Source organism: Pseudophryne corroboree, chromosome 10 (genome assembly GCF_028390025.1).
Source record: "Pseudophryne corroboree isolate aPseCor3 chromosome 10, aPseCor3.hap2, whole genome shotgun sequence".
NCBI classification, from domain to species: domain Eukaryota; kingdom Metazoa; phylum Chordata; class Amphibia; order Anura; family Myobatrachidae; genus Pseudophryne; species Pseudophryne corroboree.
The window spans coordinates 257,808,653-257,826,018 of record NC_086453.1 but is presented as its reverse complement, the minus strand read 5'-3'; the positions used below and the strand labels follow the sequence as shown (position 1 = coordinate 257,826,018).

General features: G+C 45.5%; 1 protein-coding gene across 4 annotated transcripts in view; it reads right to left on the bottom strand.

The window, feature by feature from the left end:
- LOC134966455 (indolethylamine N-methyltransferase-like) overlaps nucleotides 1–17,366 on the bottom strand; it is a 143,702-nt gene that overhangs the window by 59,640 nt on the left and 66,696 nt on the right. For 2 of the 4 annotated variants that reach the window (XM_063943211.1, XM_063943210.1), the window contains exon 3: nucleotides 15,002–15,209. In XM_063943211.1, coding sequence (XP_063799281.1) covers nucleotides 15,002–15,209 — 208 coding nt within the window. Of the gene's footprint in view, nucleotides 1–15,001; nucleotides 15,210–17,366 lie in introns of those variants that run through there. The other 2 variants (XM_063943208.1, XM_063943209.1) reach the window with 2 other exon arrangements.

Genomic DNA, 17,366 nt, shown 5'->3' with positions numbered 1-17,366 from the left:
CAATGAGGTAGCTGTGTGAGTAAGATTAGCGACCCTAGTGGCCGACACAAGCACCGGGCCCATCTAGGAGTGGCACTGCAGTGTCACGCAGGATGGCCCTTCCAAAAAACCCTCCCCAAACAGCACATGACGCAAAGAAAAAAAGAGGCGCAATGAGGTAGCTGTGTGAGTAAGATTAGCGACCCTAGTGGCCGACACAAACACCGGGCCCATCTAGGAGTGGCACTGCAGTGTCACGCAGGATGGCCCTTCCAAAAAACCCTCCCCAAACAGCACATGACGCAAAGAAAAAAAGAGGCGCAATGAGGTAGCTGACTGTGTGAGTAAGATTAGCGACCCTAGTGGCCGACACAAACACCGGGCCCATCTAGGAGTGGCACTGCAGTGTCACGCAGGATGTCCCTTCCAAAAAACCCTCCCCAAACAGCACATGACGCAAAGAAAAAAAGAGGCGCAATGAGGTAGCTGTGTGAGTAAGATTAGCGACCCTAGTGGCCGACACAAACACCGGGCCCATCTAGGAGTGGCACTGCAGTGTCACGCAGGATGTCCCTTCCAAAAAACCCTCCCCAATCAGCACATGATGCAAAGAAAAAGAAAAGAAAAAAGAGGTGCAAGATGGAATTATCCTTGGGCCCTCCCACCCACCCTTATGTTGTATAAACAAAACAGGACATGCACACTTTAACCAACCCATCATTTCAGTGACAGGGTCTGCCACACGACTGTGACTGATATGACGGGTTGGTTTGGACCCCCCCCAAAAAAGAAGCAATTAATCTCTCCTTGCACAAACTGGCTCTACAGAGGCAAGATGTCCACCTCATCTTCACCCTCCGATATATCACCGTGTACATCCCCCTCCTCACAGATTATCAATTCGTCCCCACTGGAATCCACCATCTCAGCTCCCTGTGTACTTTGTGGAGGCAATTGCTGCTGGTCAATGTCTCCGCGGAGGAATTGATTATAATTCATTTTAATGAACATCATCTTCTCCACATTTTCTGGATGTAACCTCGTACGCCGATTGCTGACAAGGTGAGCGGCGGCACTAAACACTCTTTCGGAGTACACACTTGTGGGAGGGCAACTTAGGTAGAATAAAGCCAGTTTGTGCAAGGGCCTCCAAATTGCCTCTTTTTCCTGCCAGTATAAGTACGGACTGTGTGACGTGCCTACTTGGATGCGGTCACTCATATAATCCTCCACCATTCTATCAATGTTGAGAGAATCATATGCAGTGACAGTAGACGACATGTCCGTAATCGTTGGCAGGTCCTTCAGTCCGGACCAGATGTCAGCATCAGCAGTCGCTCCAGACTGCCCTGCATCACCGCCAGCGGGTGGGCTCGGAATTCAGAGCCTTTTCCTCGCACCCCAGGTTGCGGGAGAATGTGAAGGAGGAGATGTTGACAGGTCGCGTTCCGCTTGACTTGACAATTTTGTCACCAGCAGGTCTTTCAACCCCAGCAGACCTGTGTCTGCCGGAAAGAGAGATCCAAGGTAGGCTTTAAATCTAGGATCGAGCACGGTGGCCAAAATGTAGTGCTCTGATTTCAACAGATTGACCACCCGTGAATCCTTGTTAAGCGAATTAAGGGCTGCATCCACAAGTCCCACATGCCTAGCGGAATCGCTCCGTGTTAGCTCCTTCTTCAATGCCTCCAGCTTCTTCTGCAAAAGCCTGATGAGGGGAATGACCTGACTCAGGCTGGCAGTGTCTGAACTGACTTCACGTGTGGCAAGTTCAAAGGGCATCAGAACCTTGCACAACGTTGAAATCATTCTCCACTGCACTTGAGACAGGTGCATTCCATCTCCTATATCGTGCTCAATTGTATAGGCTTGAATGGCCTTTTGCTGCTCCTCCAACCTCTGAAGCATATAGAGGGTTGAATTCCACCTCGTTACCACTTCTTGCTTCAGATGATGGCAGGGCAGGTTCAGTAGTTTTTGGTGGTGCTCCAGTCTTCTGTACGTGGTGCCTGTACGCCGAAAGTGTCCCGCAATTTTTCTGGCCACCGACAGCATCTCTTGCACGCCCCTGTCGTTTTTTAAAAAATTCTGCACCACCAAATTCAAGGTATGTGCAAAACATGGGACGTGCTGGAATTTGCCCATATTTAATGCACACACAATATTGCTGGCGTTGTCCGATGCCACAAATCCACAGGAGAGTCCAATTGGGGTAAGCCATTCCGCGATGATCTTCCTCAGTTGCCGTAAGAGGTTTTCAGCTGTGTGCGTATTCTGGAAAGCGGTGATACAAAGCGTAGCCTGCCTAGGAAAGAGTTGGCGTTTGCGAGATGCTGCTACTGGTGCCGCCGCTGCTGTTCTTGCGGCGGGAGTCCATACATCTACCCAGTGGGCTGTCACAGTCATATAGTCCTGACCCTGCCCTGCTCCACTTGTCCACATGTCCGTGGTTAAGTGGACATTGGGTACAACTGCATTTTTTAGGAGACTGGTGAGTCTTTTTCTGACGTCCGTGTACATTCTCGGTATCGCCTGCCTAGAGAAGTGGAACCTAGATGGTATTTGGTAACGGGGGCACACTGCCTCAATAAATTGTCTAGTTCCCTGTGAACTAACGGCGGATACCGGACGCACGTCTAACACCAACATAGTTGTCAAGGACTCAGTTATCCGCTTTGCAGTAGGATGACTGCTGTGATATTTCATCTTCCTCGCAAAGGACTGTTGAACAGTCAATTGCTTACTGGAAGTAGTACAAGTGGGCTTACGACTTCCCCTCTGGGATGACCATCGACTCCCAGCGGCAACAACAGCAGCGCCAGCAGCAGTAGGCGTTACACGCAAGGATGCATCGGAGGAATCCCAGGCAGGAGAGGACTCGTCAGACTTGCCAGTGACATGGCCTGCAGGACTATTGGCATTCCTGGGGAAGGAGGAAATTGACACTGAGGGAGTTGGTGGGGTGGTTTGCGTGAGCTTGGTTACAAGAGGAAGGGATTTACTGGTCAGTGGACTGCTTCCGCTGTCACCCAAAGTTTTTGAACTTGTCACTGACTTATTATGAATGCGCTGCAGGTGACGTATAAGGGAGGATGTTCCGAGGTGGTTAACGTCCTTACCCCTACTTATTACAGCTTGACAAAGGGAACACACGGCTTGACACCTGTTGTCCGCATTTCTGGTGAAATACCTCCACACCGAAGAGCTGATTTTTTTGGTATTTTCACCTGGCATGTCAACGGCCATATTCCTCCCACGGACAACAGGTGTCTCCCCGGGTGCCTGACTTAAACAAACCACCTCACCATCAGAATCCTCCTGGTCAATTTCCTCCCCAGCGCCAGCAACACCCATATCCTCCTCATCCTGGTGTACTTCAACACTGACATCTTCAATCTGACTATCAGGAACTGGACTGCGGGTGCTCCTTCCAGCACTTGCAGGGGGCATGCAAATAGTGGAAGGCGCATGCTCTTCACGTCCAGTGTTGGGAAGGTCAGGCATCGCAAACGACACAATTGGACTCTCCTTGTGGATTTGGGATTTCAAAGAACGCACAGTTCTTTGCGGTGCTTTTGCCAGCTTGAGTCTTTTCAGTTTTCTAGCGAGAGGCTGAGTGCTTCCATCCTCATGTGAAGCTGAACCACTAGCCATGAACATAGGCCAGGGCCTCAGCCGTTCCTTGCCACTCCGTGTGGTAAATGGCATATTGGCAAGTTTACGCTTCTCCTCCGACAATTTTATTTTAGGTTTTGGAGTCCTTTTTTTTCTGATATTTGGTGTTTTGGATTTGACATGCTCTGTACTATGACATTGGGCATCGGCCTTGGCAGACGACGTTGCTGGCATTTCATCGTCTCGGCCATGACTAGTGGCAGCAGCTTCAGCACGAGGTGGAAGTGGATCTTGATCTTTCCCTAATTTTGGAACCTCAACTTTTTTGTTCTCCATATTTTATAGGCAGAACTAAAAGGCACCTCAGGTAAACAATGGAGATGGATGGATTGGATACTAGTATACAATTATGGACGGACTGCCACGGTTAGGTGGTATAAAAAAACCACGGTTAGGTGGTATATATTATAATAATAATACAATTATGGATGGACGGACTGCCTGCCGACTGCCGACACAGAGGTAGCCACAGCCGTGAACTACCGCACTGTACACTGGTTGATAAAGAGATAGTAGTATACTCGTAACAACTAGTATGACACTATGACGACGGTATAAAGAATGAAAAAAAAACCACGGTTAGGTGGTATATATTATAATAATAATACAATTATGGATGGACGGACTGCCTGCCGACTGCCGACACAGAGGTAGCCACAGCCGTGAACTACCGCACTGTACACTGGTTGATAAAGAGATAGTAGTATACTCGTAACAACTAGTATGACACTATGACGACGGTATAAAGAATGAAAAAAAAACCACGGTTAGGTGGTATATATTATAATAATAATACAATTATGGATGGACGGACTGCCTGCCGACTGCCGACACAGAGGTAGCCACAGCCGTGAACTACCGCACTGTACACTGGTTGATAAAGAGATAGTAGTATACTCGTAACAACTAGTATGACACTATGACGACGGTATAAAGAATGAAAAAAAAACCACGGTTAGGTGGTATATATTATAATAATAATACAATTATGGATGGACGGACTGCCTGCCGACTGCCGACACAGAGGTAGCCACAGCCGTGAACTACCGCACTGTACACTGGTTGATAAAGAGATAGTAGTATACTCGTAACAACTAGTATGACACTATGACGACGGTATAAAGAATGCAAAAAAAACCACAGTTAGGTGGTATATATTATAATAATAATACAATTATGGATGGACGGACTGCCTGCCGACTGCCGACACAGAGGTAGCCACAGCCGTGAACTACCGCACTGTACACTGGTTGATAAAGAGATAGTAGTATACTCGTAACAACTAGTATGACACTATGACGGTATAAAGAATGCAAAAAAAACCACAGTTAGGTGGTATATATTATAATAATAATACAATTATGGATGGACGGACTGCCTGCCGACTGCCGACACAGAGGTAGCCACAGCCGTGAACTACCGCACTGTACACTGGTTGATAAAGAGATAGTAGTATACTCGTTAGAGATGAGCGCCGGAAATTTTTCGGGTTTTGTGTTTTGGTTTTGGGTTCGGTTCCGCGGCCGTGTTTTGGGTTCGACCGCGTTTTGGCAAAACCTCAGCAAATTTTTTTTGTCGGATTCGGGTGTGTTTTGGATTCGGGTGTTTTTTTAAAAAAACCCTAAAAAACAGCTTAAATCATAGAATTTGGGGGTAATTTTGATCCCAAAGTATTATTAACCTCAAAAAACATAATTTACACTCATTTTCAGCCTATTCTGAACACATCACACCTCACAATATTATTTTTAGTCCTAAAATTTGCACCGAGGTCGCTGTGTGAGTAAGATAAGCGACCCTAGTGGCCGACACAAACACCGGGCCCATCTAGGAGTGGCACTGCAGTGTCACGCAGGATGGCCCTTCCAAAAAACCCTCCCCAAACAGCACATGACGCAAAGAAAAAAAGAGGCGCAATGAGGTAGCTGACTGTGTGAGTAAGATTAGCGACCCTAGTGGCCGACACAAACACCGGGCACATCTAGGAGTGGCACTGCAGTGTCACGCAGGATGTCCCTTCCAAAAAACCCTCCCCAAACAGCACATGACGCAAAGAAAAAAAGAGGCGCAATGAGGTAGCTGTGTGAGTAAGATTAGCGACCCTAGTGGCCGACACAAACACCGGGCCCATCTAGGAGTGGCACTGCAGTGTCACGCAGGATGTCCCTTCCAAAAAACCCTCCCCAATCAGCACATGATGCAAAGAAAAAGAAAAGAAAAAAGAGGTGCAAGATGGAATTATCCTTGGGCCCTCCCACCCACCCTTATGTTGTATAAACAAAACAGGACATGCACACTTTAACCAACCCATCATTTCAGTGACAGGGTCTGCCACACGACTGTGACTGATATGACGGGTTGGTTTGGACCCCCCCCAAAAAAGAAGCAATTAATCTCTCCTTGCACAAACTGGCTCTACAGAGGCAAGATGTCCACCTCATCTTCACCCTCCGATATATCACCGTGTACATCCCCCTCCTCACAGATTATCAATTCGTCCCCACTGGAATCCACCATCTCAGCTCCCTGTGTACTTTGTGGAGGCAATTGCTGCTGGTCAATGTCTCCGCGGAGGAATTGATTATAATTCATTTTAATGAACATCATCTTCTCCACATTTTCTGGATGTAACCTCGTACGCCGATTGCTGACAAGGTGAGCGGCGGCACTAAACACTCTTTCGGAGTACACACTTGTGGGAGGGCAACTTAGGTAGAATAAAGCCAGTTTGTGCAAGGGCCTCCAAATTGCCTCTTTTTCCTGCCAGTATAAGTACGGACTGTGTGACGTGCCTACTTGGATGCGGTCACTCATATAATCCTCCACCATTCTATCAATGTTGAGAGAATCATATGCAGTGACAGTAGACGACATGTCCGTAATCGTTGTCAGGTCCTTCAGTCCGGACCAGATGTCAGCATCAGCAGTCGCTCCAGACTGCCCTGCATCACCGCCAGCGGGTGGGCTCGGAATTCTGAGCCTTTTCCTCGCACCCCCAGTTGCGGGAGAATGTGAAGGAGGAGATGTTGACAGGTCGCGTTCCGCTTGACTTGACAATTTTGTCACCAGCAGGTCTTTCAACCCCAGCAGACCTGTGTCTGCCGGAAAGAGAGATCCAAGGTAGGCTTTAAATCTAGGATCGAGCACGGTGGCCAAAATGTAGTGCTCTGATTTCAACAGATTGACCACCCGTGAATCCTTGTTAAGCGAATTAAGGGCTGCATCCACAAGTCCCACATGCCTAGCGGAATCGCTCCGTGTTAGCTCCTTCTTCAATGCCTCCAGCTTCTTCTGCAAAAGCCTGATGAGGGGAATGACCTGACTCAGGCTGGCAGTGTCTGAACTGACTTCACGTGTGGCAAGTTCAAAGGGCATCAGAACCTTGCACAACGTTGAAATCATTCTCCACTGCACTTGAGACAGGTGCATTCCACCTACTATATCGTGCTCAATTGTATAGGCTTGAATGGCCTTTTGCTGCTCCTCCAACCTCTGAAGCATATAGAGGGTTGAATTCCACCTCGTTACCACTTCTTGCTTCAGATGATGGCAGGGCAGGTTCAGTAGTTTTTGGTGGTGCTCCAGTTTTCTGTACGTGGTGCCTGTACGCCGAAAGTGTCCCGCAATTCTTCTGGCCACCGACAGCATCTCTTGCACGCCCCTGTCGTTTTTTAAAAAATTCTGCACCACCAAATTCAAGGTATGTGCAAAACATGGGACGTGCTGGAATTGGCCCAGATTTAATGCACACACAATATTGCTGGCGTTGTCCGATGCCACAAATCCACAGGAGAGTCCAATTGGGGTAAGCCATTCCGCGATGATCTTCCTCAGTTGCCGTAAGAGGTTTTCAGCTGTGTGCGTATTCTGGAAAGCGGTGATACAAAGCGTAGCCTGCCTAGGAAAGAGTTGGCGTTTGCGAGATGCTGCTACTGGTGCCGCCGCTGCTGTTCTTGCGGCGGGAGTCCATACATCTACCCAGTGGGCTGTCACAGTCATATAGTCCTGACCCTGCCCTGCTCCACTTGTCCACATGTCCGTGGTTAAGTGGACATTGGGTACAGCTGCATTTTTTAGGACACTGGTGACTCTTTTTCTGAGGTCTGTGTACATTTTCGGTATCGCCTGCCTAGAGAAATGGAACCTAGATGGTATTTGGTACCGGGGACACAGTACCTCCAACAAGTCTCTAGTTGGCTCTGCAGTAATGATGGATACCGGAACCACGTTTCTCACCACCCAGGATGCCAAGGCCTCAGTTATCCGCTTTGCAGTAGGATGACTGCTGTGATATTTCATCTTCCTCGCAAAGGACTGTTGAACAGTCAATTGCTTACTGGAAGTAGTACAAGTGGGCTTACGACTTCCCCTCTGGGATGACCATCGACTCCCAGCGGCAACAACAGCAGCGCCAGCAGCAGTAGGCGTTACACGCAAGGATGCATCGGAGGAATCCCAGGCAGGAGAGGACTCGTCAGACTTGCCAGTGACATGGCCTGCAGGACTATTGGCATTCCTGGGGAAGGAGGAAATTGACACTGAGGGAGTTGGTGGGGTGGTTTGCGTGAGCTTGGTTACAAGAGGAAGGGATTTACTGGTCAGTGGACTGCTTCCGCTGTCACCCAAAGTTTTTGAACTTGTCACTGACTTATTATGAATGCGCTGCAGGTGACGTATAAGGGAGGATGTTCCGAGGTGGTTAACGTCCTTACCCCTACTTATTACAGCTTGACAAAGGGAACACACGGCTTGACACCTGTTGTCCGCATTTCTGGTGAAATACCTCCACACCGAAGAGCTGATTTTTTTGGTATTTTCACCTGGCATGTCAACGGCCATATTCCTCCCACGGACAACAGGTGTCTCCCCGGGTGCCTGACTTAAACAAACCACCTCACCATCAGAATCCTCCTGGTCAATTTCCTCCCCAGCGCCAGCAACACCCATATCCTCCTCATCCTGGTGTACTTCAACACTGACATCTTCAATCTGACTATCAGGAACTGGACTGCGGGTGCTCCTTCCAGCACTTGCAGGGGGCATGCAAATAGTGGAAGGCGCATGCTCTTCACGTCCAGTGTTGGGAAGGTCAGGCATCGCAAACGACACAATTGGACTCTCCTTGTGGATTTGGGATTTCAAAGAACGCACAGTTCTTTGCGGTGCTTTTGCCAGCTTGAGTCTTTTCAGTTTTCTAGCGAGAGGCTGAGTGCTTCCATCCTCATGTGAAGCTGAACCACTAGCCATGAACATAGGCCAGGGCCTCAGCCGTTCCTTGCCACTCCGTGTGGTAAATGGCATATTGGCAAGTTTACGCTTCTCCTCCGACAATTTTATTTTAGGTTTTGGAGTCCTTTTTTTTCTGATATTTGGTGTTTTGGATTTGACATGCTCTGTACTATGACATTGGGCATCGGCCTTGGCAGACGACGTTGCTGGCATTTCATCGTCTCGGCCATGACTAGTGGCAGCAGCTTCAGCACGAGGTGGAAGTGGATCTTGATCTTTCCCTAATTTTGGAACCTCAACTTTTTTGTTCTCCATATTTTATAGGCAGAACTAAAAGGCACCTCAGGTAAACAATGGAGATGGATGGATTGGATACTAGTATACAATTATGGACGGACTGCCACGGTTAGGTGGTATAAAAAAACCACGGTTAGGTGGTATATATTATAATAATAATACAATTATGGATGGACGGACTGCCTGCCGACTGCCGACACAGAGGTAGCCACAGCCGTGAACTACCGCACTGTACACTGGTTGATAAAGAGATAGTAGTATACTCGTAACAACTAGTATGACACTATGACGACGGTATAAAGAATGAAAAAAAAACCACGGTTAGGTGGTATATATTATAATAATAATACAATTATGGATGGACGGACTGCCTGCCGACTGCCGACACAGAGGTAGCCACAGCCGTGAACTACCGCACTGTACACTGGTTGATAAAGAGATAGTAGTATACTCGTAACAACTAGTATGACACTATGACGACGGTATAAAGAATGAAAAAAAAACCACGGTTAGGTGGTATATATTATAATAATAATACAATTATGGATGGACGGACTGCCTGCCGACTGCCGACACAGAGGTAGCCACAGCCGTGAACTACCGCACTGTACACTGGTTGATAAAGAGATAGTAGTATACTCGTAACAACTAGTATGACACTATGACGACGGTATAAAGAATGAAAAAAAAACCACGGTTAGGTGGTATATATTATAATAATAATACAATTATGGATGGACGGACTGCCTGCCGACTGCCGACACAGAGGTAGCCACAGCCGTGAACTACCGCACTGTACACTGGTTGATAAAGAGATAGTAGTATACTCGTAACAACTAGTATGACACTATGACGACGGTATAAAGAATGAAAAAAAAACCACGGTTAGGTGGTATATATTATAATAATAATACAATTATGGATGGACGGACTGCCTGCCGACTGCCGACACAGAGGTAGCCACAGCCGTGAACTACCGCACTGTACACTGGTTGATAAAGAGATAGTAGTATACTCGTAACAACTAGTATGACACTATGACGGTATAAAGAATGAAAAAAAAACCACGGTTAGGTGGTAGGTATATAATAATAAATAATACAATTCTGGTCGGACGGACTGCCTGCCGTGTGCCGACACAGAGGTAGCCACAGCCGTGAACTACCGCACTGTACACTGGTTGATAAAGAGATAGTAGTATACTCGTAACAATTAGGATGACACTATGACGGTATAAAGAATGAAAAAAAAACCACGGTTAGGTGGTAGGTATATAATAATAAATAATACAATTCTGGTCGGACGGACTGCCTGCCGTGTGCCGACACAGAGGTAGCCACAGCCGTGAACTACCGCACTGTACACTGGTTGATAAAGAGATAGTAGTATACTCGTAACAATTAGGATGACACTATGACGGTATAAAGAATGAAAAAAAAACCACGGTTAGGTGGTAGGTATATAATAATAAATAATACAATTCTGGTCGGACGGACTGCCTGCCGTGTGCCGACACAGAGGTAGCCACAGCCGTGAACTACCGCACTGTACACTGGTTGATAAAGAGATAGTAGTATACTCGTAACAATTAGGATGACACTATGACGGTATAAAGAATGAAAAAAAAACCACGGTTAGGTGGTAGGTATATAATAATAAATAATACAATTCTGGTCGGACGGACTGCCTGCCGTGTGCCGACACAGAGGTAGCCACAGCCGTGAACTACCGCACTGTACACTGGTTGATAAAGAGATAGTAGTATACTCGTAACAATTAGGATGACACTATGACGGTATAAAGAATGAAAAAAAAACCACGGTTAGGTGGTAGGTATATAATAATAAATAATACAATTCTGGTCGGACGGACTGCCTGCCGTGTGCCGACACAGAGGTAGCCACAGCCGTGAACTACCGCACTGTACACTGGTTGATAAAGAGATAGTAGTATACTCGTAACAATTAGGATGACACTATGACGGTATAAAGAATGAAAAAAAAACCACGGTTAGGTGGTAGGTATATAATAATAAATAATACAATTCTGGTCGGACGGACTGCCTGCCGTGTGCCGACACAGAGGTAGCCACAGCCGTGAACTACCGCACTGTACTGTGTCTGCTGCTAATATAGACTGGTTGATATTTAAAGAGATATTAGTAGTATACAACAATACTATACTGGTGGTCAGGCACTGGTCACCACTCCTGCAGCAAAAGTGTGCACTGTTAATTAATATAATTGTACTCCTGGCTCCTGCTAACAACCTGCAGTGCTCCCCAGTCTCCCCCACAATTAATTATAAGCTTTTAATTTATACATTGATGACTGTGCAGCACACTGGGCTGAGCTGAGTGCACACAGACTGAGTCACACTGTGTGACTGACTGTGCTGTGTATCGTTTTTTTTTTTCAGGCAGAGAACGGATATAGCAGAGAGAAGTGAACGGATATATTATATTAAATAAAAGTTAACTAGCTGCTGCACTGGTCACTGACTGTGGTAAACTAACTCTGTCTGCGACTCTGCACAATCTCTCTCTATCTAATCTATCTATCTCTATTCTAATGGAGAGGACGCCAGACACGTCCTCTCCCTATCAATCTCAATGCACGAGTGAAAATGGCGGCGACGCGCGGCTCCTTATATAGAATCCGAGTCTCGCGATAGAATCCGAGCCTCGCGAGAATCCGACAGCGTCATGATGACGTTCGGGCGCGCTCGGGTTAACCGAGCAAGGCGGGAAGATCCGAGTCGCTCGGACCCGTGGAAAAAAAAGTGAAGTTCGTGCGGGTTCGGATTCAAAGAAACCGAACCCGCTCATCTCTAATACTCGTAACAATTAGGATGACACTATGACGGTATAAAGAATGAAAAAAAAACCACGGTTAGGTGGTAGGTATATAATAATAAATAATACAATTCTGGTCGGACAGACTGCCTGCCGTGTGCCGACACAGAGGTAGCCACAGCCGTGAACTACCGCACTGTACACTGGTTGATAAAGAGATAGTAGTATACTCGTAACAATTAGGATGACACTATGACGGTATAAAGAATGAAAAAAAAACCACGGTTAGGTGGTAGGTATATAATAATAAATAATACAATTCTGGTCGGACGGACTGCCTGCCGTGTGCCGACACAGAGGTAGCCACAGCCGTGAACTACCGCACTGTACACTGGTTGATAAAGAGATAGTAGTATACTCGTAACAATTAGGATGACACTATGACGGTATAAAGAATGAAAAAAAAACCACGGTTAGGTGGTAGGTATATAATAATAAATAATACAATTCTGGTCGGACGGACTGCCTGCCGTGTGCCGACACAGAGGTAGCCACAGCCGTGAACTACCGCACTGTACACTGGTTGATAAAGAGATAGTAGTATACTCGTAACAATTAGGATGACACTATGACGGTATAAAGAATGAAAAAAAAACCACGGTTAGGTGGTAGGTATATAATAATAAATAATACAATTCTGGTCGGACGGACTGCCTGCCGTGTGCCGACACAGAGGTAGCCACAGCCGTGAACTACCGCACTGTACACTGGTTGATAAAGAGATAGTAGTATACTCGTAACAATTAGGATGACACTATGACGGTATAAAGAATGAAAAAAAAACCACGGTTAGGTGGTAGGTATATAATAATAAATAATACAATTCTGGTCGGACGGACTGCCTGCCGTGTGCCGACACAGAGGTAGCCACAGCCGTGAACTACCGCACTGTACTGTGTCTGCTGCTAATATAGACTGGTTGATATTTAAAGAGATATTAGTAGTATACAACAATACTATACTGGTGGTCAGGCACTGGTCACCACTCCTGCAGCAAAAGTGTGCACTGTTAATTAATATAATTGTACTCCTGGCTCCTGCTAACAACCTGCAGTGCTCCCCAGTCTCCCCCACAATTAATTATAAGCTTTTAATTTATACATTGATGACTGTGCAGCACACTGGGCTGAGCTGAGTGCACACAGACTGAGTCACACTGTGTGACTGACTGTGCTGTGTATCGTTTTTTTTTTCAGGCAGAGAACGGATATAGCAGAGAGAAGTGAACGGATATATTATATTAAATAAAAGTTAACTAGCAACTGCACTGGTCACTGACTGTGGTAAACTAACTCTGTCTGCGACTCTGCACAATCTCTCTCTATCTAATCTATCTATCTCTATTCTAATGGAGAGGACGCCAGACACGTCCTCTCCCTATCAATCTCAATGCACGAGTGAAAATGGTGGCGACGCGCGGCTCCTTATATAGAATCCGAGTCTCGCGATAGAATCCGAGCCTCGCGAGAATCCGACAGCGTCATGATGACGTTCGGGCGCGCTCGGGTTAACCGAGCAAGGCGGGAAGATCCGAGTCGCTCGGACCCGTGGAAAAAAAAGTGAAGTTCGTGCGGGTTCGGATTCAAAGAAACCGAACCCGCTCATCTCTAGTCTCTTATACAACAAACAATAAGGTTCTGAATATTTAAAGTAACCAACTGACTAATTAAAGGTGCCCAAAATTACAATGGCTTTAAGAATAATACCACACAAAATTGATAGCAGTAATCAGTAAGACTCAAACATCCTTTTGCTGTTATTTTGTATATGTATATACAGGAGGGTATTTTGGGGGTCATTCTGACCTCATCATAGCTGTGATAAATTTAACATAGCTACGATCGCTTACGCTGACATGCGGGGGGACGCCCAGAACAGGGCTAGTCCGCCCCGCATGTCAGGCCACAAGTACAAAAGCATCGCACAGCGGCTCCTGCGGTTTGCCGGGAGTTACTCGTCGCTGCCCTGTTTCGCAGCGGCTGCATGTGACATCACACGTCTGGATCACAGCATCTGCGTTGGCCGGACCGCGCCCACAAAACGGTGACAAAACGCCGCCATACCGCCCTCTACCGCCCAGCGACCGCCTCTGTCTGTCAATCAGGAAGAGGCGATCGCTAGGCAACGACAGCAATCGGCTGTCAGCCATGCGTCAGCGCACTGTGGCGCCAGTGCATGCGCAGTTCTGACCTGATCGCTGCACTGCGATAAACTGCAGTGAGCGATCAGGTCAAAATGACACGCTAAGAGAGGAGGGGGCCCATGTGCAGTCTCCATCCGGTGCCCCTCCTCTCTAACCTGCAGCATATCAGTATGCACTAGTAGACTCAGGCATTGTGACAGAGCCTACTGCGCATGTGCAGGTCTCCAGGAAAATGGCACAGCGGCCATTATACAAGTGATTTCCCTTCTGCACATGTGCAAAATGCCAGAAAAATGGCCACCGCTTTATTTTTCCTGGTGAATTTGTAGCGCTGCTGATGTGGCACACTGGAGAGGTAAGTATTGAAGAAATGGATGCAGCATGTGCAGTGTGGGCCCCCCTATACCAAGGGGCCCGTGCGCACAGCACAAACTGCACCCATTATAGATACACCACTGTGTATAATGCTGAAATGATTTAGTAGCACATATACTGTATCCATGCACATGCCTATTTAGTTCAGAAATCCTAATTGAATATAAGGGATAAAATGTAATAGGGTCCGAGGTGCTGAAGGTGCAGGACTTTGGGGAGAGAATGCCCATATTTTTAAAGCAGCAATCATTTACAAGGCAATTCCACCTGTGATTGGGGCTTTAAAAATATGGGCATTCTTGCCCGAAGTTCTGCCCTACTGGCAACTCAGACCCTATTACATTTACCCCCATGAGTTATTCCAGTAAGCTGCAGTACCAAGTGGTATTATCTTTGTTAGACAAAATAAGTTTAAGTAATGATCAACTGAGTGAAGACACTGAGCATACCTGTTCCCTTCAAGCTCGCATACACATTTGATCATATGAGTCCAATCTAAAGCATCAGGATCCTTCCTCAACCATTTCTGAAGTTCAGCTCGGTTTTGTTCAAGTAAATCAGAAAGGATTATGTTGTTAAAGACATCACAAGCAGTAAGGACTTGGTAGATGGTCGGTCCAGATCCAAAATCAATCAATGTGTCTCCTCTTACACCACCTTACAAAATATAATATACAGAGGACTGTTAGTAGATACAAGCCATCGGTGGCCCTATATCTAAGGGAATTTCTAACTCCCACCTTCTTCAGATAAGTATTTTATTTTATTTTAAGCATGATGCCAAAATGGTCTTATAACTAAAATCATTCATGGTAAAACATTGGGCTGGACTGTGATTAGGGAGCATAGCAATAAAAAGTAAGTACTGTAGCTGCACTTTAGAGTTACTTGCTTGTTTTTGCTTTGCTCTCTACTCAGAATCAGCCCAAGTAGGCATAAAACGTATAACTCTTGTACACCTATTACATATGGCAATATGCTTTGGGTCTAAACTCCCTATCATCTGACACAGAACCGTACGTGCCCCCTCTTACCAGTACAGGTAAAACCTCTTAAACATGACAACAAGGAAATAATAGAAAGAAATGTTGTCTGCACAAGCCTGAAGAGCGAACCCAGATAGAGATGACAATAGATCAAAAGACAATCACCAAATGTGTGACACTTATACCCCAATATGTACACATCTTGCAATTTTCATGCTTTAATCTCAATTAGGGATGTTGGGGGGTGCTCCCTGAGAGTTAAGTTAAATTGTTTCAAAAAAATACCAAAGAAGGTAGAAAAGAACTCTCCTACAATGCTGCACTCAAAAAATGTTATAGTGCATGTACACCAAATGTGGGATCACAAAATGGGGGAAGAAAAACAAAAAAGTATAATGACAACATATTAAGACTTAACTTTTATTATGAATCCAAATGTAAAATTGTGTAGAGATTATGATCTCTATATTAAAAAGGCGAAATATAGACACAATACATACAATACAACATGTAACAGTTTAAAAGGTACAGGTTGTGAATAAACTCCACCGGGCCTTAGCCCTATCAATAAAGGAGAATTATTTTATGAATGATATTCAATAACAACAGAAAGACAAGACCTCAAGGCGTGTTTCGTGGTTCTGCTGCCTCGTATGTGCTACAGCATTGCATACGTGATGAGAGACCATTACTCATGCCAGTCTCTAGAGTCATAGACAGTGCCAGAGCATCCACAGAGAGTGTCACATTCACTTCTACTTTTGGTTGATGACACCAAGGTCAGCGCAGCCAATGAGAGAGCTACTAACACTCTACCTGCTCTGGTGTTGAAAGGATGAATTACAAGAAAATGACAGTATATTTTCACTTTTAAAAGAAGCAGATAGTATAGAGAGGCAATACTGTATGGCAAACTTCGTGGTTCTGCTACCACGCATGTGCTATTGCATTATATGCGTGTTGAGAGACCATTACTGGTGCCAGTCTATGGAAGTGCAAACTGGGCCAGATCAATATGCAATGTGTCTCATTCGCCTCCAGCCCTGGCTGATGATACTATGATCAGTGCAGCCAGTTTGGGGGTTACTGACACTATGCTGTTCTGGTGTTGAAAGAGACACAGAAGGCCTGTTAAATTCAGTATTGAGAGGAGGGATATCACATTGACTTGTTTCAGTATAAATAAGAAGAAAATCTATCCCTTTAGTTATTGCCTTCTGATACCAGTTGCTAATTGGTCTCTAAGGAGAAGTGTGCTTATTTACTGTAAACATCTATTGACACGTGAAGCACCTTATCCACAATAAAGATCAGCACGCAATGTTTAACACATGAATAATAATCATTTTACTCAGTACTCATCATAGATGATGCTAGGATTGAATTTTCTATATATACATAGGTAAATAATACACCGTGATTATAACCTATTTTCAAAACATGCTGGCTCATATTAATGCATTGGCCTCCTTTCTTATACTCCTAAACTCTTATGAAGTCATTAATGGTAATTCATCCTAATAACAACATTGGATCTATTATGTTTAACTCTCCTGTCTGTGAAGCACAGTGGTTACACAACTACAAACATATGGTCTGTTGTCCCTGGCAATAGTTCTTAAGAGAGGCTAAAGTCTATATTATAGCCCTTGATACAATGAGGAGTTAATTCCTCTGAGTATTACATTCATACAGAGACCAGGGTTTAATTAATTTATGTATGTAGTTATAACCTTTAAATGTACTGAGTGCCTCATAACATAATATATCAGGATTTACACTGCTGTATTGAATAGATAGAATCATTTATGTAACAAAAAGACATGAA